The sequence below is a fragment of the Chelonoidis abingdonii genome, chromosome 1 (assembly GCF_003597395.2).
Source record: "Chelonoidis abingdonii isolate Lonesome George chromosome 1, CheloAbing_2.0, whole genome shotgun sequence".
In the NCBI taxonomy this organism is placed as follows: Eukaryota; Metazoa; Chordata; order Testudines; family Testudinidae; genus Chelonoidis; species Chelonoidis abingdonii.
The window spans coordinates 142,885,678-142,909,743 of NC_133769.1; the positions used below are offsets into that span (position 1 = coordinate 142,885,678).

The 24,066-nt window shown below is 45.4% G+C and overlaps 2 protein-coding genes across 3 annotated transcripts in view; both read right to left on the reverse strand.

The window, feature by feature from the left end:
* Positions 1-11,598, reverse strand: part of TULP3 (TUB like protein 3) — an 87,968-nt gene extending 76,370 nt beyond the window's left edge. The window contains exon 1 of one of the 2 annotated variants that reach the window (XM_032775046.2): positions 11,286-11,598. In XM_032775046.2, coding sequence (XP_032630937.1) covers positions 11,286-11,347 — 62 coding nt within the window. In that variant the 5' untranslated portion in view covers positions 11,348-11,598. The remainder of the gene's footprint in view (positions 1-11,285) is intronic. The other variant, XM_032775048.2, reaches the window with a different exon arrangement.
* A 434-nt stretch (positions 11,599-12,032) lies between these two features.
* On the reverse strand, positions 12,033-24,066 carry RHNO1 (RAD9-HUS1-RAD1 interacting nuclear orphan 1). The gene is made up of 3 exons (XM_032775052.2): positions 23,984-24,066; positions 19,059-19,317; positions 12,033-12,701 (listed from the first exon to the last, which is right to left on the reverse strand). The coding sequence occupies exons 2-3, from the start codon at positions 19,224-19,226 to the stop codon at positions 12,033-12,035; spliced, it is 837 nt and encodes a 278-aa protein (XP_032630943.1). The 5' UTR covers positions 19,227-19,317; positions 23,984-24,066.

Here is a 24,066-nt window from a genome sequence, read left to right on the forward strand (position 1 = left end):
CTTTCCTAGTCTAAATGCAGATGCTGGAAAATTTCAAGAACTTGGGAGAAATCCCAACTGCCAGGTATCCTGGAATCTATAGGGAAAGCCTTAAGTCACAACATAACTCAGGGTAGAGCATCCATTAGCCCTTCACCCAGGGCCAGCTTTAGGCCTATTCCACCAATTCCCCTATTCGAATTGGACCCCGCACTTCCTAAAGCCGGCCCTGCCTACACCATCGCTGCTGCTAGGGGATTGTGAAGGAAAGATCTATGCTCTGCTTCCAACAGCAAGCTAATTTAGGTTTATCTTATCTCTAGACCTCCTCAGGCTTCATCCAGATAAAGGAAGCTCTACTCAACAGCAGGAGAGCACCAGCTACACTCTCAACTATTCAAGTCCTTTCACCAAGATAGTCCTCAAATTTCCATTAAAAATTCCGTTTTATTTGTTTGTTTTTTGTTTTTAGGGGCTGCTCTGCCTCAGGCAAAACAAACATTTAAAAGAAGGACAGGGAGAGAAGGTGAACAGCAAATTCTCAGGAACTTGAGATCCTGACCAATATGACCTCTGCTTTGTGAATTATTAAACCTAGTCTTTGTCACTTTTGTTGACACTGTACCCCAGTACAGCATGGAATAAGTGAAAAGTAAAGCAAATACCATGCTCTCCTAGCAACAAAGTCAGCAGTTAAACTGTCTGCACTATACAGTACCTAGCCCATACAAAACAACATGACTCAAATCCCTCTCTTATGGCTGTTTTGAAATCAATTCATTTTAAAAGTTATTGTGGTTTATTTAGTGCAGAAGCTACAAGCTCAAGCAAGGATGTTTTCCACACAATGCTTGAAGCAAGGATTACATTCTCTCCCAGAACCTAAATTTAAGCAGCTTTCCCTTCAGAATGCCAGTTCCCTTACACATCCAATCCCTTAAAACCTAAAAACTTCATACACACCTCACTCTCCAAACTGCCCTTACTTTATACCCCTTCACATTAAACACAACTGTGGGTGTCCTCATTCATGAGGAACACACAGGTTCCTCACCAAAGAGGATATTCAGAGTTGACAAGTCAGAAGTTTTACACCCACATAAAGAATTTAATTTCTTGAATGAAAGTTCTCAAGAGGGGATCAATAGAATTAAAATTCTAACCCAGGCTAAGTGGCTCAACAAGTAGTAAGTAAAACTACTAAATTTGTTGGGATCTCTGGGGCATGAGTCTTGGATCCTTGTCCATTTCTTTGTTTTACCTGAACAAGAACACTGCAGGCAAGGAGTATGGAAGTTTAACATGTGTTGCATGCATGGGCATCTACAAATCTAGCACTTTGAGATGTTAATGTATGGCCCAACGCAGGAACTGAGATTTTAAGGTGTGGAACTGTCGTCTTTCAGGAAAGGCGAATAATTTTCTCAATATTCAAAGACTACAACTTTAACCACATCAACCGACCTAGTTACAAATACCTTAACCCAGTTACAACACGGTTAAAGTTTGTAGTGTGGACAGGACTTAATCACATCCCAATGAAGATGCAAGAGCCTTGAGCAACCCAAAGCTTTGGCCTGGTTGCAGGAACATAGTTTGCAAACTAATCTTAACTGTTGTAACCATGTCCTTTGTCTCGGTTGCAATTATAGTGAAAATGAAAGCTTAGATTATTTTTTTCAAATAAGTTAGGGGACAGAGAAAGTCCTGACATGTCTAAATTAAAGTGCACTGTCAATATTCCAAATTTAGAAAAAAATTATGGGGAACTCAAGGGACTATTCAGGTACAGTTCTGACCCTGAAAAAAGGGACTGCAAAAAGAGGTTTTTTTATTCAATGGATCTAGAATGCATTCTAGGTCATAGCTACTTATTTCAGTGACATTCACTACCTTTTACTTCTGTGACCACTGTGCAATATTCACATCTCTATGGAGGTAAGCTGAATTCCTTCTTGGCTTACACACTAGCAACAAGATTGTTAACTAGATTCCACTTGCAGAATATTTTCCCCGAGGTGAGATATGCTTAGGTAAGCACTTCAACTGCACTTTTACTACACCCACGAAAGCTCATGCTCCAATACGTTTGTTAGTCTGTAAGGTGCCACAGAACTCTTTGCCGTTACTACACTTATACTGCACCTCAGTTGGGACAGGGTTGTTGTTGATAAAGTTCAAGCCGAGGGAGAGGGGGGGAAAAGCGACATACACTCAGCTTGACTCAGATCACAGGGTGAGTTTACACGGCTGGGAATTACAATAAAAACAATTTATAAACTGAGAAAAAGTAATCTGGAACTACTCATGGACAAATATGGAAACCCATAAAGATATTTAATAATCACTTTTTGAAGCAAAACCACACTTTAAGGAGATCTAGAATTCTAATTTTTAGTCACTAGTTCTAATTCAATCAAAATTAGGAGTTATAAATAACACATTTTTTATTCTTTTAATTACTTTTATTTACAGTAGTAGCCGTAAGTCCTATTAAGGATTGGGGCTCTCAGTGTGCTAGGCCCTGACACACACAGAGGAGGAACTGTTAGCTGGATAGTCAAATGTGAAATTAGTGGGCTTAATCTAATTGCTAATGGAGAAGTGTCTACATTACAGTAAACATCATCTTATTTGGCATCCTTGCTTGTAGTCTCAACGGTGATGCCAAAGATTTGCAGAGGCATGGAGACTTTGATTTCATAGATATGATATCTCCAGGTCAGAACGCCAGCACATTTAGCAGAAAGTAATATGTGGGAAGCTTGACATGATGATGTTCATGCTGTGCCTTTTTGTGCAAATACACCTCTACCTCAATATAACGTGACCCGATATAACACGAATTCAGATATAATGCGGTAAAGCAGTGCTCTGGGGANTCCCTTAAAACCTAAAAACTTCATACACACCTCACTCTCCAAACTGCCCTTACTTTATACCCCTTCACATTAAACACAACTGTGGGTGTCCTCATTCATGAGGAACACACAGGTTCCTCACCAAAGAGGATATTCAGAGTTGACAAGTCAGAAGTTTTACACCCACATAAAGAATTTAATTTCTTGAATGAAAGTTCTCAAGAGGGGATCAATAGAATTAAAATTCTAACCCAGGCTAAGTGGCTCAACAAGTAGTAAGTAAAACTACTAAATTTGTTGGGATCTCTGGGGCATGAGTCTTGGATCCTTGTCCATTTCTTTGTTTTACCTGAACAAGAACACTGCAGGCAAGGAGTATGGAAGTTTAACATGTGTTGCATGCATGGGCATCTACAAATCTAGCACTTTGAGATGTTAATGTATGGCCCAACGCAGGAACTGAGATTTTAAGGTGTGGAACTGTCGTCTTTCAGGAAAGGCGAATAATTTTCTCAATATTCAAAGACTACAACTTTAACCACATCAACCGACCTAGTTACAAATACCTTAACCCAGTTACAACACGGTTAAAGTTTGTAGTGTGGACAGGACTTAATCACATCCCAATGAAGATGCAAGAGCCTTGAGCAACCCAAAGCTTTGGCCTGGTTGCAGGAACATAGTTTGCAAACTAATCTTAACTGTTGTAACCATGTCCTTTGTCTCGGTTGCAATTATAGTGAAAATGAAAGCTTAGATTATTTTTTTCAAATAAGTTAGGGGACAGAGAAAGTCCTGACATGTCTAAATTAAAGTGCACTGTCAATATTCCAAATTTAGAAAAAAATTATGGGGAACTCAAGGGACTATTCAGGTACAGTTCTGACCCTGAAAAAAGGGACTGCAAAAAGAGGTTTTTTTATTCAATGGATCTAGAATGCATTCTAGGTCATAGCTACTTATTTCAGTGACATTCACTACCTTTTACTTCTGTGACCACTGTGCAATATTCACATCTCTATGGAGGTAAGCTGAATTCCTTCTTGGCTTACACACTAGCAACAAGATTGTTAACTAGATTCCACTTGCAGAATATTTTCCCCGAGGTGAGATATGCTTAGGTAAGCACTTCAACTGCACTTTTACTACACCCACGAAAGCTCATGCTCCAATACGTTTGTTAGTCTGTAAGGTGCCACAGAACTCTTTGCCGTTACTACACTTATACTGCACCTCAGTTGGGACAGGGTTGTTGTTGATAAAGTTCAAGCCGAGGGAGAGGGGGGGAAAAGCGACATACACTCAGCTTGACTCAGATCACAGGGTGAGTTTACACGGCTGGGAATTACAATAAAAACAATTTATAAACTGAGAAAAAGTAATCTGGAACTACTCATGGACAAATATGGAAACCCATAAAGATATTTAATAATCACTTTTTGAAGCAAAACCACACTTTAAGGAGATCTAGAATTCTAATTTTTAGTCACTAGTTCTAATTCAATCAAAATTAGGAGTTATAAATAACACATTTTTTATTCTTTTAATTACTTTTATTTACAGTAGTAGCCGTAAGTCCTATTAAGGATTGGGGCTCTCAGTGTGCTAGGCCCTGACACACACAGAGGAGGAACTGTTAGCTGGATAGTCAAATGTGAAATTAGTGGGCTTAATCTAATTGCTAATGGAGAAGTGTCTACATTACAGTAAACATCATCTTATTTGGCATCCTTGCTTGTAGTCTCAACGGTGATGCCAAAGATTTGCAGAGGCATGGAGACTTTGATTTCATAGATATGATATCTCCAGGTCAGAACGCCAGCACATTTAGCAGAAAGTAATATGTGGGAAGCTTGACATGATGATGTTCATGCTGTGCCTTTTTGTGCAAATACACCTCTACCTCAATATAACGTGACCCGATATAACACGAATTCAGATATAATGCGGTAAAGCAGTGCTCTGGGGAGGAGAGGGGGCGAGGCTGCGTACTCTGGCGGATCAAAGCAAGTTCAATAAAAAGCGGTTTCACCTATAACGCAGTAAGATTTTTTGGCTCCCGAAGACAGCGTTATATTGAGGTAGAGGTGTAAGTAAAATGAATCTCCATGTTTCTCAAAAGAGCACTTTCATGTATCCCTAAATTGGAATGCTTTTCTTTTATTAATTGACAAATTCTCATTAAAAAATCTCAGCATGCACTTGAATCAGGCAAGAACCTTCCATCTGATGGAGAAGACTTAGGTAAACCCATCAAGAGATCTATGAAATGACAGTCAAAGGTATCATAGCAAGAGACCATACCACTTCTGACTGTGATCTCATCAACTCAAAGTAATCAGTTAATTTTGGTGAGGACCACCTCACAAAGAAAATAGTTTTGTGATCTAAAAGCTGCTCTTCCCTCTTAGCTGATACTGAAGCACTGCAACAAGATGGTGCAAAGGGGGACTGGACTGCTGCCTTTTGGATAACTACTACAGCAATGGAAGGGGTTCTTTCATCAACCTAGAAATGTCTATACCAGAGTTTAGGTTGGCTTAAATTAGAAGTCCCCAAACTGTGGGGCGCATGCCCCCAGAGAGGTGCGGAGGAATGTTTGGGAGGGGGGCACAGCTGGGGCCAGAGTGAGCTCCCATGGGGGGCGGGGAGGGAGCATCACCCCACTCTGCTCCTGGCCCCAGCTGCCGGCCCAGCCTCTGCCCCCTTACCCCTATCTGCGTCCTGTCTCCCCTCCCCTGAGCTGCAGCCCCACTCCAGACCTCAGCTCGGGGAGCATGGGGTGAGGAAGAGAGAGACATAGACAGGGATAAGGAAGAATGTCACTGTAAAAAGTTTGGGGACCACTGGCTTAAATCCATCACATAAGGCACGAAATTCCTTACGGTTTGGAGCGATATAGTTAAGGCAACCTAACTATGTAGTGTGGACCAATCCTTACCCAACTTTACTTACCTATAACTGCCTCCTTAAAGTATTTCAGAAGTGCCGAAATACTGCACTCCTACGCGCGCACACAGATAGAGGATACACATACAGCTCCACAATATAAGGCTTCGCTTACACTATGGCCTGCTCTACACACAATTTTTGTTCTAGTGTAACAGTCAGTTAGGGTATGGGGTTTTTTTAACCAATATAGTTACACTGGTACCGGTGTGTATGTAGTTATACTGGTACATATGTTTACCACAGAAATTTAGAGTGGGAAGGAACTGCAAGAGGTTATCTAGTCCATCTCCCCACACTGAGACAGGATTAAGTACACCTAGACTGGGGTAGTCAGTAGGCAGCCTGTGGGCCAAATCTGGACCACCAGACACTTTTGAATAGACCATGAATCTTTTTATTTACTTAATATAATCATTACTGTAGTGTTAAAAATGTTTCTCTGGAGACTAGACCTTGACCAAGAAATCTGGACCTTGCCAAAAAATAATTGACTACCCCTGACCTACCCTATTCCTGACAAGAGTTTGTCTAATCTTTTCTCAAAAACCTCCAAGGACAGGGATACCACAATCTTCCCAGGTAACTTGCTCCAATGCTTAACTATCCTTATAGTTAGAAAGTTTTTCCGAACATCCCTACTTAAATCTCCTTTGCTGCAAACTAAGGGTACGGCTACACTTACATTTGTTCAGCGCTGGGAGTTACAGCCGTCTTCGTACAGCTGTGTAGGGAAAGCGCTGCAGTGTGGCCACACTGACAGCTACCAGCGCTGCAGTGTGGCCACATTTGCAGCATTTGCAACTCTGTTGGGAGTGGTGCATTGTGGGCAGCTATCCCAGCGTTCAAGTGGCTGCAACGTGCTTTTCAAAACAGGGGGGTGGGGTGGAGTGTGACAGGGAGTGTGGGGGAGACAGAGTGGATTTTTGGAGCTGACGCTGTTCTCAGCTCCCTGCCTTGCAAGTTCTAAGGACTGGAAGATACACAGCATCTACCTTCAATCATTTTAAAAGTTTTGACCCTTCCCCCACCTCTCTTATTCACTAAATGCAAGTTATGCACTCCTAAATAGCCTACAGACCACATAAGCAGCTGCTCAACACGGACTCCCCCCTCCCCTCTCTCCTCAAGCAAACGGCTGTGAACATTCCAAAGCAATTCCCCTGCCTCGGGTTGCTCACTCGCTGGAACAAAGAGCAGCTGTGTTTGTTTTTTAGATAAGTAGCTCCGGGAAGCTCGCAGTTCAGCCATTCTTCCAGTTTGTTGTGGACAGGAATTCTGGGATACCTCTTAATACCCTGGAGGGCAATAAAACCGCTTTTGGTGGCCACACTTGATGAGCAGCGCTGCATCACCAGCACTGGAATCGCTACACCCCAAGCAGACCAGGTGTACAGCCAGCGCTGCAGCCAGGGAGTTGCAGTGCTGGCTGTGCCTTGCAAGTGTGGTCACAGAGTGAGTTGCAGCGCTGTGACCCCATCACCAGCGCTGCAACTCTCCAGTGTAGCCAAGCCCTAAGCCAATTATTTCTTGTCCTACCCTCGGAGGACATCGAGAACAATTGATCATCCTTGTGTTTTTAACAAACTCTTAGGGTATGGCTACACTCACACTTTACAGCGCTGCAACTTTCGTGCTCAGGGGTGTGAAAAAACACCCCCCTGAGCACTGCAAGATACAGCGCTGTAAAGCGTCAGTGTAATCAGGGCGGCACACTACACCCATAAAGGATGTGGTTTACATGCAGCGCTGGGAGAGCTCTCAGCGCTGCCGCTCCGACCACACTCACACTTCAAAGCGCTGCCGTGGCAGCGCTCCCACAGCGCTGCCACGGCAGCGCTTTGAAATTCCAAGTGTAGCCATACCCTTACTTATTTAAAGACTTTCTTACATTCCCCCACAGCTTTCTCTTTGCTAGACTAAATCTACCCAATTTTTGCAACTTTTCCTAGGAGGAAACTTATTTTTGTTGCCCTCTTCTGGACTCTCACCAGTTTGTTCACATGTTTATTAAAAGTGTGATACCTAAAGCTGAACACAGTACTCCAGCTAAGGCCTCACTAGTGCTGAGTGGAATACAATTACTTCTGTGTCTCATATACAACATTCCTGTTACCAGATCCAGCATTACATCTGCCTTTTTCGCAACAGCATCATACCCTGACTCACATTTAGTGTGATCCACTATAACCTTCTTTCCTGCAGCAGTGCTGCTTAGCCAATTATTCCCAATTTTGTATGTATTAGAGTTTTCATTTGCAAGTGCAGTACTCTGCATTTGTCTTTATTAAACTTCATCTTGTTTACCTCAGACCAATTCTCCAATTTACCAAGATCATTTTGAATTCTAATCCTGTTCTTCAAAGTGCTTGCAATCTTCTACCAGCTTGGTGTCATCCACAAATTTTATAAGCATACTTTCCACTCTATTATCCAAGTCATTGATGAAAATATTGACCCGTACTGGATCCAGGATAAACCCATGCAAGATCCCACTTTATAAGTCCTTAATTTAACAACAAATCACTGATAAATACTCTGTAATTATGGTTTATTTAGTTTAGACCACATTTCCCTAGTTTGCTTAGAAAAATGCCATGTTGGTCTGTACTAAAAGCCTTACTAAAATCCAGATATATCACATATACTGCTTCCCCCTAGTCACTAGGCCAAGTTATCTCAAAGAAAGAAGCTTAATTGGTTTGGCATGGTTTGTTCTTGACAAATCCATGCTTGCTATTACATAGCACCTTTTTATCCCCTAGCTTTAAACAAATTAATTGTTTAATTTGTTCCACTATTTTTATGCTTATTCCCCATTCAATATGGCAATAAGCTATACTAGTATAAGTACATTTAATTAATACTCCTGGGGGAATTCTGTCTCATGATGCATGTCTGACCAGGATGGTGAGAGTGACTGTGAAATGCTCAGGGAGATTCAAGAAGCTATCACAATAAAAAAACTCAATAATAATAATAATGGGCATTTCAATTATCCCCATATTGACTGGGTACATCTCACCTCAGGCCAGGAAAAAGAGACAAAGTTTCTTGACACCTTAAATGACTGCTTCTTGAAACAGCTGGTCCTGGAACTCACCAGAGGAGAGGCAGTTCTTGATTTAGTCCTAAGTGGAGCACAGGATCTGGTCCAAGAGGTGAATATAGCTGGACCACTTGGTAATAGTGACTGTAATTAAATTTAATATCCCTGTAGCAAGAAAAACACCACAGAAGCCCAACATGGTAGCATATAATTTCAGAAAGGGGAACTACACAAAAATGAGGAGGTTAGTTAAACAGAAATTAAAAGGTACAGTGTTAAAAAGTGAAATCTCTGCAAGCTGCGTGGAAACTTTTTAAAAACACCATAATAGAGGCTCAACTTAAATGTATACCCCAAATTAAAAAACATAGTAAGAGAACCCAAAAAGAGCCACTGTGGCTAAACAACAAAGTAAAAAGCAGTGAGAGGCAAAAAGGCATCCTTTAAAAAGAGGAAGTTAAATCCCAGTGAGGAAAGTAGAAAGGAGCATAAACACTGGCAAGTGAAGTGTAAAAATGCAATTTGGAAGGCAGCAGTCAAAAAAGGGAACAGAATGCTGGGAATAATTAAGAAAGATAGATAATAGGACAGAAAATATGTTTCCTCTATATAAATCCATGGTACGCCCACATCTTGAATACTGTGTGCAGATGTGGTCGCCCCATCTCAAAAAAGATATATTGGAACTGGAAAAGGTTCAGAAAAGGGCAACAAAAATTATTAGGGATATGGAATGGCTTCCGTAGAAGGGAAGATTAATAAGACTGACTCCTTGCCAGAGGATGTTGTGAAGGCCAAGACCATAACACGGTTCAAAAAAGAACTAGGTAAGTTCACAGAGAATAGGTCCATCAATGGCTATTAGCCAGGGTGGGTAGGAATTGCATCCCTAGTTTGTTTGCCAGAAGCTGGGACTGAGCAACAGGGGATGGATTACTTGATGACTGCCTGTTCTGTTCATTCCCTCTGGGGCACCTGGCACTGGCCACTGTCAGAGGACAAGATACTAGGCTAGATGGACCTTTGGTCTGACTCAGTAGGGCCATTCTTATGTTCTCCCCACAGATTTCTTTACTTCCCTGCATCCAGACTCCTCCTCACACCTCCCCTGCTGAGCCCCAACCACCTTCACCTGGACCCCCCTGCAAAGTCTCATTGCCCCTGCACCTAGAACCTCCCCAACAAGCCCATGCACCCAGATCCCCCATGCACCCAGACCCCGCACTGAGTCACTCGCACCCAGTTTGGTCCAAGCAGAACCTTTTCACCCCACACCAAGCCCTTCTACACATGGATCATGCCGGGCTGAGGCTGCCTGCCCACAACTGGTGTACCTGGCACAGAGGGGCAAGACCTTGGGCTGTTTCTGGGGCAGACCTGGCCCTTGTGCTATGTCAGGGTTGGGTGCAGCCTCACGGCTGAGTTCCTGGGGAGCAGGGGGCTGCAGGGTGATCTCTGTACAGCCAGCAGCCTGTGCTCCTCCTCAGTCCTCACAGTGATGCAGGAGCCTCCATATTAAAAATTCTGCAAATTCTCCACAATAAATAAAATAGTGCATAGAATTTTTTTTTGGCATCAAATTCCCTCAGGAGTACAATATACTGCACCCCCTGCTAGGCAGGTTATACTAATTTAATTATACTGATAAAATTAAAATGGTACAACCCTTGTGTGGAGAGACCCGCCTTTTGTGAACATTCCCCACCATGCAGCAACTACTGGAACACTAGTGTAGACTGGTTGCCTGACAGAGACATTTATCCACATCATCTAGACCTGTTGTGACAAAATTCAGGAAAAGAAGGGGATATTGGGGGGCAGGGACCTTGAAGTGCAGAGAATTTTTCAATACATCTGGTATATTTTAACCCTTCCCCTGTAAGTGCTCTCTTTGTATGTGAGGGGCTGAGCTGCACACACACTGATACTGAAAAATTGTGCGTCAGTCAGGATCATCATCAGCTTCAAGACAGCAGTGTATTGTTTTGATCTCCTAGGGCTACAATTAACACCGGAGATTGAAATACTGTAATGTACTAAACCAAGCCAAGCCATTCCCGTGTGCAATGAGTTTATTTGGTGCCCTGCACTGCGCTCTGTACAGCCAGTGGCCCTGCCCGCCGGGAGAGGCCATTGCCCAGCCTGACTGGGTAAGTTTTCCACACAAGCAAGCGGGGAAGGGGAACATTTAACGGGGTTGCGATTGTAGCGTCTGGTAGTGTTGGGGGCGGGGCGGGGGGGGGAAGGGAGCGGATGTCCAGGGTGCTGCTAACCAGGGCCGTCAGCGGCATCACGACACACGAGCCCGGGGCGCCACAGTCGGCACCAACGGGGAGCGAGAGCCCAGGCACCAGCCCCGCGAAACCCCGTCGGCCCCGGGGCTGCAGGGCGGCCCCCCGGTGACCCCCGAGCCACTCCGCCCGCGCACCTCCCTCCCCGGGTCTCACCTGCCCCCGCGGGGCCCGGCCCGGTCCCCCGCGCTCTCCATCCTCACCCCCGCCGTTGCCATGGGATCCTGGCCACTCGCGCTTAGCCCCGGCCTCCACCGCTGCCCTTAGCAACCACACCCGGCACTGAGGCGCCGCGCCATTGGCCGAAGGCGCAACACTCGGAGCGTTTATTGGCTGGTGCCTGGAATGGGTGGGGCAGAACCCGCGCGTGCCTATTACAGGGTGGCTGTGGGACCACCCCCTCGGCTCGTGCTGGCGGCGGCAGTGCAGCTGAGGCTCCGACGAGGCGGGGCTAACGGGGCTGGACACAGAGACGCCAGCGTGGGCCGCTCGCTCACCCGGGCTGCAGCAGGGTGCGAAAAGCGCAGCGCAGCCCTACAAAGAGCGCAGGGCCCAGGCGGCGGTGGGCAGGGGCTGTAAACCCAAGAGGAGGTACGGGGAGAGCGGGCCAGCTGGGAAGGACACGTCTGGGGGTCGGTATAGAACCTCTCAGCCACGCCCCCGCCCATCACTATCCAGTGCAGACTGATCTTCCGCCAGGCTAGACAGTACGGGGGGCGGGGAAGCATCTCTCTGCAGCACCAACCAGTCTTAGCCGACAGTAAAAGTCCTGGTTCTTTTCTTTATCCTGTCAGTGATCTCCCAACTAGGCTTAGCAATGCCCGTTGCTTTTAGAGCCAGCAAAGTGAGATTTCAGTTATTGTGCCCCTCAAGTCAAAGGCAGCGTGTCCTTTTCCAAACGGATCAGCACTGACTGGGATCAGCATTTACAGTCTTCACTAGGATGTCACTTGGGCTTAGCATCCCCTTCTCTCTCAGGTATCTCATCAGGTGAGACCGTTTTCTCCATGTTACCTTCACTCCATACATATGCTCTGGGGTATCCTTGACCAGTACAGTTGTTGGTTCAAGACTCTCAGTGGTATCAGCACAGAGGTCAAGAACACTATGTGGATTCGGAGAGAGGGTGTTCATCTGTGGCAAAGTACCACTGCATCCATAGCTTCTCATAGAGGGCAGCTCTGGAGTCCGTAGATCTGGTGGGCTGAAGACATCTGGCTCAGCATCCTGGTTAGGAAACTGAGAGGCCCCTTTTCTACAGCTCTTAGGCTTGCCCATTGAAGTACTGGGCTTTGCTGCAGTGCCCCTCTTTGGCTGGATATGGCATGTCTTTCCACAGTTACCTGGGTTACCACAAGAGTCTGAGTACCCTGTTGCTCCAGCATAGGGGTGTGCCTGTGGAGCCTCAAACATTAAAGGAGGAAATTTGCAGACTGTTTGTTTCCGACACAGTCCTCCCACATGGAGGAAACCACGACTATCATCCCGGCTCTGGAAGCTGTGGGCAACATGGCGCTGCTTCTTACATCTCTTGAAGCCTGTTGACACAGTGCTTTCAAACTGTGGAGACACCTAAGGGGCCAAACAGAGATGATGAAAAAATGTTTTCCTTCAGAGAGAGTGACTCATCATACTCCCTACTTCCTTCACAAGGCAACCACTATCTACTCTACTCCGCACCCCTGCTGCATGTCTTTCTTGGTTTGAGAGCTGCCATTTTATTGCTTCTTTGGCAGGAAGTCCAGTCTGTGGCAAAGGAAATCACATACTCTATTCAAATGAGTGAGAAATACTGGAAGCTCAAATATGCCTTAAAATACAGTTCTACTCTGAAAAGTGACTATACATAAGTGCACCTCCTTCCCTAGATATATTCAAAGTCTTGTTTGCTTATTTCAGTGATAAACTAAATCAACTGCTATGTCAATCTCTTATCTAACAGCTGGATTCTGTTCCTGTCAGGGGCGGCTCTAGACATTTCACCGCCCCAAGCACGGTGTCATGCCGCGGGGGGTGCTCTGCCGCTCGCCAGTCTCGCGGCTCTGGTGGACCTCCCACAGGCGTGCCTGTGGAGGGTCCTCTGGTCCGGCAGCTCCGGTGGACCTCCCACAGGCATGCCTGCAGAGGGTCCTCTGGTCCTGCGGCTCCACGAGAGCTGCGGGACCAGAGGAGCCTCCACAGGCACACCACTGATGGAACCCTGCCTGCCGCCCTCCCGGCGACCGGCAGAGCACCTCCCGCAGCATGCCACCCCAAGCACACACATGGCATGCTGGGATCTAGAGCTGCCCCTGGTTCCTGTGCATCAAAATTGTTTATAAAATTTCAATGAGTTCCACTGAGGCTGTACTAGTTTCTCTAAGGGCAGAATTTGATTTGCAGGACCTTTATGACAGATGATGATGCATAAGTAGTAAAGAACTATCTAGATTCTTGGATCCCAGACTGAGGTTGCAAGACTGTCAGTGTTTCTCTCTCTCCCCCTCTCTCTCTCACACACACACACCTACCTCTCTTACTGATAAAACAATCCTATCTACTTATTTATATTTGTGGCACTGCAGGACTTTCACTGCACTGTAGTAGTGTCCACATGAGATGTTAGTGCACAGCAAGCTACTGAATGCTAAGATATTATAAAAGGTAAACAACTTTGTAAGTTTCCAGTCTCTGTCATGCATTCAAATCCTGAACATTTCCTACGTCAAACAGAAAACATGGCAGATCCCTGTTCCACTGTTTTTTAAAGAATTATGATAGAGATGTATTCTCAAAAATGATTCCCACAATCTCTCCTATTAACTCTCTTTCATTACTGGGTTCTGATAGAAAAACTTTCCATTTCCTAATATATCTCACTTTCTCCTAGCACCGAGGGGAACCCAGAAACCTGGGTACTAGTTGTGATTGTTGTGGAGTTGCTGTGTATTCAAATACTGATAGGTAACCTAGTTATTGAGAGACTTTACATTATATACCTATACTGTTTTAATTCAGTGGGGACTGCACAGGAAGCCAACACAGTGGTTCCCCAAAAAAGAACATCCTGGCATACATTTGAAACAGGGAAAGCTATTGACTTTGAGGATCCTATTCTGTCTCCAGCGAAGCTGCAAGCATTGTTTTTTGTCCAGCTGGGAGCCTGGAGGTCACAAGGATACCAAACTGTTAAAAGCCCTCTGAGGGGGAGGGGATTGTCCGTTGCCAGAAGGTTGTCCAAGGAGACAGGCTGACAAAGAAAGACTCTGCTGAGGAGTCTTTTGGAAGTTAAATCTACCAAGGTTCCCACGTGGAAGACACCTGGATGTCCATAGAGTCTGTTTATTATTTTAAGATCTATTTTCTCTGAAATGCTTTTCTTCAAAGTATATACACTTCTACCCCTATATAACACTGTCCTTGGGAGCCAAAAAATCTTACCGCATTATATGTGAAACCGCGTTATATCGAACTTGCTTTGATCTGCCAGAGTGCGCAGCCCCGGTCCCCCGGAGCACTGCTTTACCGCGTTATATCCGAATTCGTGTTATATCGGGGTAGATATGATACAGACAATGGGGTCACCAGAATTATGGCAGCAGGTTTAAAAAATTCGAGGGATTTTCTTCACACAGCAGCCACGTCAACCTGTGGAACTCCTTGCGTGCGGAGGTTGCGAAGTGGACTATAACAGGTTTTTAAGAACTAGCTGGATTCATTGGGTTAGTCCATTAATGGGCTTTTAGCCAGGATGGGACGATGGGGTGTCCCGTAGCCTGTTTGTTCAGAGGGGGGAGGGATGGCAGGGAGAAGGAATCACTTTTGTCGTTACCTGTTAGGTTCACTCCCTCTAGGGCACTTGGCCCATTGGCCATGTCAGCAGAACAGGCATACTGCTGGTTGTTTTGGTCTGATCCATTGGCCTTCTTATGTCAGGGCCCAGTCTAAGGTAGGGAAATTGTATGATTACTCCCAGAGAGGTGATGGCTTGGTCTGAGACCTGAGAGCATCACTCAAGGAGAACCAGGAGAGGCCCAAGGGTGCGTCAGCCTCAACTGGACACCTCTTATTAACTGAATTATCCTTTCAGAATAGCAAATGTCATTGTAATAATTTTTTATCTGGATTTCTTGTTCCAGGTCAGCAAAGATTTGCCTCTGTCAGCAACATTTATCACGTTACCCTACACTGACTGCCTGAGGCTGTTTTTAACATCCTCTGACTGAAAACTAACTTAAAAGACCATTTAAAAATCTAAACAAAGACATCCGTCTCTGAGGGCTGGTGGAGTGTTTTCTTCGAGTTTTGACTCTTTGCCCTGGTTCTTTGTTAAAGCTTTGCGATTTATAGTGTATTATTTACAGAGGTTCTGAGGTGGATGGTTTCTTGCGGACGGCAGTCCCACGACATTGCATTGTTCTTTACAACCTTGTGATGTCATGATAAAGTATCCTGTGCTGAGGTGCCAGACTATTCCTCCCTTACAATTTTGGGTCTGCTGGACAGAGCTGTATGGGGAAAAGCAGAGGATTAACACACTAAAATGGAAGGGCAGGTTAAGTACAACAGATTACTTTTCAAAAACTGCTTCCGTATCTGCCTGAGCCTGCTTTTTCACCTTGCCTTGAATTGCTAGTAGGAGACTCTTGTGCGCTTACTTCCGGCCACATTTTCGTTTGATGATCAATATATCAATCCATAAAGTTTCATCGGACCCAGAAATAATTAAGTTTTTTATCAAAACCTTTTTTTTTTTTTTTTTTTTAAAGTTCATTGTGGTGTTGAACCCAGAAGAGCATGGACCTAATGAAGCATAAACCCTAAGCTGGGCAGTGTTGTCCATCAGATTGATGCAAGCATCAATGTGTGAGCAGTAAAGTGAAATGATTTTTAAAAGGTTGTAAATAACAATTTCTTTAGTTAAGTTGTTTCCTTACTTCATGTTTGAGAGCTATGGTCTCTTTCAAAAAACTTTTTTATTAAGGAATTAATTTTGAAATCAGTGTTCTCTTTGTTGACGCTCTTGGTTTGGTTTTGTTTTACGATAAGGCTTTGAAAAACACCACATCCTTTTTTTTTTTTTCCTTTTTGTTTCCCCCCACTTTTTTCCCCCAGGCTTATCTTCAAACAGAGGCTGGTCTACCACTCGCGTTTAATCGATTTTAACAGCTTAAATCATCTAACGTTACCGTTCACACACAACGCTCTTATATTGATATAGAGCACTTATAGTCGATTTCTGTACCTCCACGAGAGAGTGCGCTAAAATCGATAAACATATCGGATTGGGTAGGGTGGACAGAAATCGACGTTATTGGTCCAGGCGGCTATCCAGTGCACCACTGCTCTCTGGACAGCCAATCTTGAAATCGGAATGGCAGGGGGCAGGTAGGAAAAGGGGGGGGGCCCCCCGCGACTTTTGAATTACATTTTGTTTACCCAGCGTGGGTCTGATCAAGCCGGGTGCGTGATGCAGTCCCAATCCAAAAAGGCTCCAGCATGGGACCATAAGGAAATACTGGATCTTGATCGCTGTATGGGAGACAAAATTTCTGTTCTATCAAAGCTCCGTTACAGACAGTGATGCAAGCGTTGAAAAATCTCGGTCACATGCTGCGTGGACAAGCGTAACGGGGCCAGGACTCAAATGGACGCTCTGGAGGGGAGGGGTACTTGAGGACTCCACTATTTCCCACAGTCCACGCGTTCTGAAAAGTATTTGCTTCTTGGCTGAGCCTTGCCAAGTCTGTTGTTTCAACAACAGTCTGGCGTGGTTCAGGAATAGTCCTCAGTTTCGTTTTCCGCCCCCCTTACGTGAAAGGGAAGAGATTCAATTTTCTTGACCTCTTTCAATTGTCACCCTATGTGTATATGAATGCTGCTGTAGGGCGCGATGCTGCAGCAGTGAAGGGCGTATCCTCGTCTATCCTCTCGGTGGAGGCGTGCAGTTAGGACTGGTCAACTTCCTCATCGACCCCTGAGTGCTCACATGCTTTTTAATGGTATGGGGCCGCCTGGTAAAAAAAGAATCGATTCCTGGTACTCCAGTAAGGACAGACGGCTAGTACGTCTTCATCATAGCAACTGGCTGGCTTCCAGCAGCCCCCTCCCTTTCTGTGTAGAAAAGATTTGTACGCTGGACTTCATAGGGCGCATTCCCTGGGCTCCTCTCCCCTGCACATGTATTTCCTGGACCTGGGACTGTCTAAAGCCCTGGAGGCTGCCCCCCTCATTTTATCTCACTAAACAGTCTCTTTTCTTATTTCCTGCATTTTATACTCATAAAAATGGGGGAACACTTTGCCACGTGCCAGACGGTTGGGGGAGGGGGGAAACGGGGGTGTGAGTGGCACCCGGGATACGCACGACACTGTGTCTGTACAACTTGGTTCCTCTAGTACCTTAGCCCCTCTATTCTAGGCGGACTGATATTTTTACCATAAGGAGGATTGGACGTAGGGGTTTCTTCCCTTTGCTTTGCGCCCCCAAGCCAGATCTCAGCCAGGCACTCATGAGCAGCGGCAGGTAGACGGGGAAATAACCTCATTCAATTGCCGTTATTCAGCAGTAACGGCTACAGACCGACTGGAACCATCTCTGCTATCTGCAAAAGCAAATGGAATGCTGCTGTTAGCTTGGCGTATCGCCTCTGTCCGCGGGCATCCAGTACACAACGGGGGTTTTTTTTTGGGGCCCGGGGGAAAAAAAAAAAAGCTGACGGGGCTCCATGGTTGCGTGCTATGGGTCTTGCAGGGCACCGGAAACGGTTGCGAAAGGATTGTCAGCTGTTGTTTCCGGGAATACTGACGACATTTACCGAACCCCCGCAAGAATTCAACACAGAAATTCCACCCACAATGATTCACCAGATTCCAAGTGGGGGGGGGGGGGGAAAAAGGGGAACTTGCGGAACTACGGACCTAGCTACGGGATAGTACCACAATGGCAACGTTCAGAATGACGCTAGCCTCGGGACTATGGACGCACGCGAATACTGTTGCCCCTACGTTGTGGGTCCGCGTGAAATCGAATTTTATATCGTTTTTATTAAACCGATTTAGCTAATTCGTATCGCGTAGTGTATAGACGATGGCCAGAGTCACTGACCCAGGCAATGTTTAAACTTCGTTGTTCAGGCAATACCACTGGTCTGTGGAGCAGACTGATTTCTACCAATGGTTGTCTAATACAAGAGCACTCCCTTGCTCCTTACCACCATGCTCTTCTAGCAAGATAGGATTCATCACCTTGCATCAAGTACTCTGCCTTTCAGTCATAATTCATACACTCCATTTTACACATTTAACTCCATCCACGAATACCTTGTTATTTGTGTAAATCTGACTACAGAAAATTGCAAGTGTCAAATAGATTATTAAATGGCATATTAATGAAGACCCACATAAGATGCAGACAGTAACATGCAGACTTTTTTTTTTTTTTTATCATAGTTGAGCAGGAAGGTGTCACATTTAGTTGCTGAAGGGTTGAGAGCTACACTACCAATTTGAAATAGTTGCTGTATTTCAAAGTATCAAATCCAATACAGAATAAAGCTAAAACGTAAATATTCTACTTTCTATTTCCAAGGTTTTCAGTTACTGTAAAAACCAAAAAGAATCTCCCTCTCATATGGATTCCAACCTTTTCATGCCACCATGCTAGTTCACAAGACAGGGAACTCTGTTTTACCAGCTAGCAGCCATCATATCCCATTCAGATGTGAGCACACCAATCTCCAATACAACTCGGGCTGCTTGTGACTGCAAGACTGCAATTTGAAGCAACCCAAACACCATAACTGCTAGAGAACAAAAAAAAATGAATAAGGGTGTGTGTGTGAGAGCGCTATATATGCCCAAGATCCAGTCCAAACAGTTCTTTAAGATATGCGGAAGAAGGCTGAGAACAATTGCTATAAGAAACTAAGGGAAGGAAACCTGCACCTACCCATGAGATGGAGGCATTCTGGTCTAGAGGTTTGATAGAAACATGTCTTGGGTTCTCAGCCAAAGGCAGTGGAGATCCATAGTGATGTATAGGGCCCTCTCTTGGAGTTTCAAGGAACTGCAGTTGTGCCTTGCGGGCCTGGCGGATGCATTTCTTCTTTGGAGGCATCAAAAGGTGTGAGAGAGTCACTAAGAAACCTCATGATGCCTGGTGGAGCCAGTTAGGGGAAGACGAAGGAGATGACAAACTGCACCCAAATCTGCAGAAAGCAAATGGAGATGTTGCCAGATTTGTATGATGGGTTCACTTTTTTTATTATTATTATTATTTATTATTATTATTATTATTATTAAAGGGAACACACTTCTGATCAGTTTTTATTAGAACTTTTTTCTGAGAATTTTGAGACTGAAAATATGTTTTATAGCATATACACACACAAATCCGTACCCCCATTGAGGACACAATCATCAGAGCTTTCTGGCTGCTATACAACATATAGTCTGTAGTGCGCACCTCTCTCATGGACTTGTTTTATTGGGGCATCCTGTGCACTGCGAATATATCCAGCGCCACCTTGCTGCTGCGAAGAGCTTCACTAAACAGCAGCAGCAGCATGGAACTGACACAATTTCTGCCAAATTCACTGCTGCAAGGAGATCTGTATAGTGAATTAAACTGAACAGAATCTTGTTAATTTACCGATTGCAAAGGTCTGAGCAACAGTAGAGGCACTGCAGCTGTATCTACAGACTCCAGAAGATGACACTGCATTTGGTTAGGTTTACACTTTGTTCACGTTTACTTGATTTACTTTGCAAACATAAGTAGTAAAAGGCTTCTTTAAATTAAAGTTTAAATGTACTTGAAACATGTCTTAGGCCCCCACTGTTGTCAGGGAAAGCAACCTCCCCCACAGTGGCAAGTGGACTTTTCAACCCAACATATTTCATTGGAACACCAAACACATCCATATTTTAACTATAATTTGCAGTGCGGGTTGCCTCTGAAAGCCTCAGACAGAACTGGGGCTCCACGTGCTGGATACTGTACAAGCTCATAGGAACAGTCCTTGCCCCCTAAAGAGTTTACAATCTCATTTAAGTAAAGACACCAGTAAGCTTTTCAAAATTAATAGGAGGGAGGATGAAGACAACTGTAATAAGTGTTTAAATAAAGTGGCTATATTCATCATATGATGGTTCCCAGTCAGCTATTTTTAAAGAACCATTATACATTTCTTTAAAAATATAGGAATGTCATACATGTAGCCACTTATATCATAGAGTTACAGAATCAAAGAAATGTAGAGCTAGAAGGGACCTCAAGAAGTCATCAACTGCAACCCCTGATGACGAAGCAGGGCCAACTAAACCCTAGACCAGGGGTCAGCAACCTTTCAGAAGTGCTGTGCCGAGTCTTCATTTATTCACTCTAATTCAAGGTTTCGTGTGCCAGTAATACTATACCATTTTATGTTTTTAGAAGGTTCTTCTATAATCATAAAAATAACTAAACTCTGACTAGTGTTGTATGTAAAGTAAATAAGGTTTTTAAAATGTTTAAGAAGCTTCATTTAAAATTAAATTAAAATGCAGAGCCCTCCAGACCAGTAGCCAGGACCTGGGCAGTGTGAGTGCTGCTGAAAATCAGCTCGGGTGCCGCCTTCGGCACCTGTGCCGTAGATTGCCTACCCCTGCCCTAGACCAGTGGTCTCCAATCTTTTTACACCCAAGATGACATTTTGAATTTAAGGGCAACCCAGTATTTACTCTGCCCCTTCCCTAAGGCCCCACCCCACTTACTCCATACCCCCTCATTACTCGCTCTCCCCTACCCTCACTCACTTTCACTGGGCTAGGGTAGGGAGTTGAGGTTTGGGAGGGGTTCACAGTGTGAGAGGGGGCTGTGGGCTGAGCCTGTGGCAGGGGGTTGAGGTGCAAGAAGGGGTGTGGTTGTGGACTCTGGGAGCAGGAAGGGGTACAGGATGCTGGCTCTGGGAGGGGGGTCAGGGCTGGGGCAGAGTGTTGCGTGCAGGAGGAGGTCCAGGGTGCTTGCTCTGGGAGGGAGGTCAGGACTGGGGGTTGGGGTGTGGCCTCCTGCTGGGCAGCACTTACTTCTGGTGGCTGCCGGTTGGCAGTGCAGCATGGCTGCCACTGTGGCAGGCTCCCTGCCTAATCCAGCCTCACTCCACTCCCAGAAGAGGCCAACGTGCCCGGCTACCCCGGGGCGGGGGGGCAAGCAGCACATGACTCCATGAGCTGCCCCTCTCTGCAAGCTCCGCCCCCACAGATCCCATTGGCCACAGCTCCCCATTCTTGGCCAATGGAAGCTGCGGTGGCTGTGCTTGCAGACAGGAGCAGCACACAGAGGGAAACCCCTTCTCCCCACCCCCATGGCCGCACTGGCTCTTCCCGGAGTGGCGTGGGGCCAGGGCAGGGGGCCTGTCTTAGAAGCAGCCCCACTGTGCCACCAGAGATCACAATCAACATGAAGGTCCTCTAGAATTGACTAGCCAATTGCAATCAGCCAGTTGGTGACCATTGCCCTAGACCATCCTTGACAGATCTTAGTCTAAGATCCTCCAATGATGGGGATTCCACAACCTCTCTGGAAAACATGTTCCACAGCTTAATTTACCCTTAATAGTTATAAAGTTTTTACTAGTAATATTTAGCCTAAATCTTCCTTGCTGCTAATTAAGCTCATTACTTCTTGTTTTACCTTCAGTGGACATGGATAACAATCAAACACCATCCTCTTTATAGCAGCCATTAACATATCTGAAGACTTATCAAGTCCCCCCTCAAGGCTTCTTTATTCAAAAACTAAACATGCCCCCCCTCCTTTTAAATCTTTCCTCATAGGTTAGGTTTTCTCAACCTTTTATTATTGTTGCTCTCCTCTGAACTCCCTCCAATTTGTTCACATCTCTTCTAAAGTGTGGTGCCTAGAACTGGACACAGTATTCAAGCTGAGGCCTCACCAGTGCTGAGCAAAGCAGGACAATTACCTCCCGTGACTTGCATACGACACTCTTGTTGATACATTCCAGAATATTAGCCATTTTCCACAGCTGCATCGTATTGTTGACTCATATTCAATTTGTGATTAACAGTGGGTATTCACCCACGAAAGCTCACGCTCCAAAACCTCTGTTAGTCTATAAGGTGCCACAGGATTCTCTGTAACCTTCAGTTCGTTTTCAGCAGTAATACCACCTAGCCAGTTATTCCCCATGTTGTAGTGGTGCATTTGAGTTTTTCCTTTCTAAGCGAAGTACTTTACACTTGTCTTACTTGTATTTCATCTTGGAGAATTCAGATCAATTCTGCAATTAGTCAAGGTTGTTTTAAATTCTAATCCTGTCCTCCAAGTGCTTGCAACCCCTCACAGCATGGGGTCATCTGCCAGTTTTATAAGCTACTCTCCATTCCGTTATCCAAGTCATTAATGAAAATATTCAATAGCAGTGGACTCGGTTCTGACCCCCATGGGACGCCCCTAGACACACTTTCCGATCTTGACAGCAAACCATAGATAACTATTCTTTGGTTGCAAGACTGTACTCATTTATGCACTCCATTTTATTATAATCTCATCTAGACCACATTTCACTAGTTTGCTAATCAGAATGCCATGTGGAACTAAAATGAAGATATATAACGTCTACAGCTTCCTCCCTATCAACTGGGCCAGTAGCTCTGTCAAAGAAAAAAGTGAAGTTGGTTTGGCATGATTTGTTCTTGACAAATCCATGCTGGCTAGTCCTTATAACCCTATTATCCGCCACATGCTTACAAACCGATTGCTTAATAAGTTTGTTCTAGTATCTTTCCATGTATTTAAGTTAGATTGATTGGTTTATAAGTCCTTTTTTTGCCTTTCTTCAGTCCTCTTAGACCTTCCCTGGCCTCCAGGAATTCTTGAAGATTATTACTAACCATTCAGAGATTAAGATATTAGCTGAACCAAATACCATAAAACAAATACAACCTGCCAACCTGAATACATCTAGCTTATCTAAATATTCTTTAACCTGTTCTTTTCCTATTTTGGCTTGCATTACTTCCTCCTTGTTGTTAATATTAATTATATTAGGTATCAGATCATCATTAACCTATTTGGTGAAAACTGAAGCAAACTAGGCAATAAACACATCAACTTTCTTAATGTTCAGTTATCAGCTCTCCTTCCCTACTAAGTAAAAAACCTACACTTTCCTTTGTCTTTCTCTTACTGTATTTAAAGATCCTCTTCTTACTACCTTTTATGTCCCTTGCTGGGGTGTGTGTATATACTTATCTAGCCAACTACTTTATACACCCCCACCCTCACACTAGCTAGCTGGACAAACAAATATACAAACACGCAAACGGGCGAGATGGGATCGCCACCCAGCCCCGCTCCTGGCCCAGGACCTAGCCATGGCTCTGCTCCGCCACCCCCAGCTGCGGGCCCCTTACCCCTGGCCGCACCCCCGCCGGCTCGGGGGAAGGGGCAGACAGGGGTTGGAGGGGCACAACCCTGTGAAGCGTAGGGACCACTGCCCTACATACACACATCACACACACACACAAGCCAGTGCTCTCTCGCTCCCTACCCCACCCAGCCAGCAACCAGGAGGCTCTTCTCACTCACCGCCTACCCGGCACAGCCGGGGCTCGGGAGCACACGGAGGTCACTCAGACACCGCTAGCCGGCCGGCTCCTCGGCCTGGCTGTGGGTTGGGGTGGGGGCTGGGAGGGCAGCGCAGGCACCGGGGGAGAGCGGGCGGCGTGGGGCGCAGGGACACCGGGTAGGGGCGAGGCACGACCCAGCCCGGGAGAGGGGGCAGAGCTGGAGCGCCCACTCAGAGGAGGGCACGTGGGCAGGGCTCTGCCCCGAGACGAGCGCCCTCCCCCCGCGTCCGCCCAGCTCGGCACCTCCCGGCGGCCGCTGCTCCGCGCGTAGAAGGGGGAGAACCGGCCTCGCGTCCCGTCCAGCCCCTGCTCCTGCCGGGGTCACC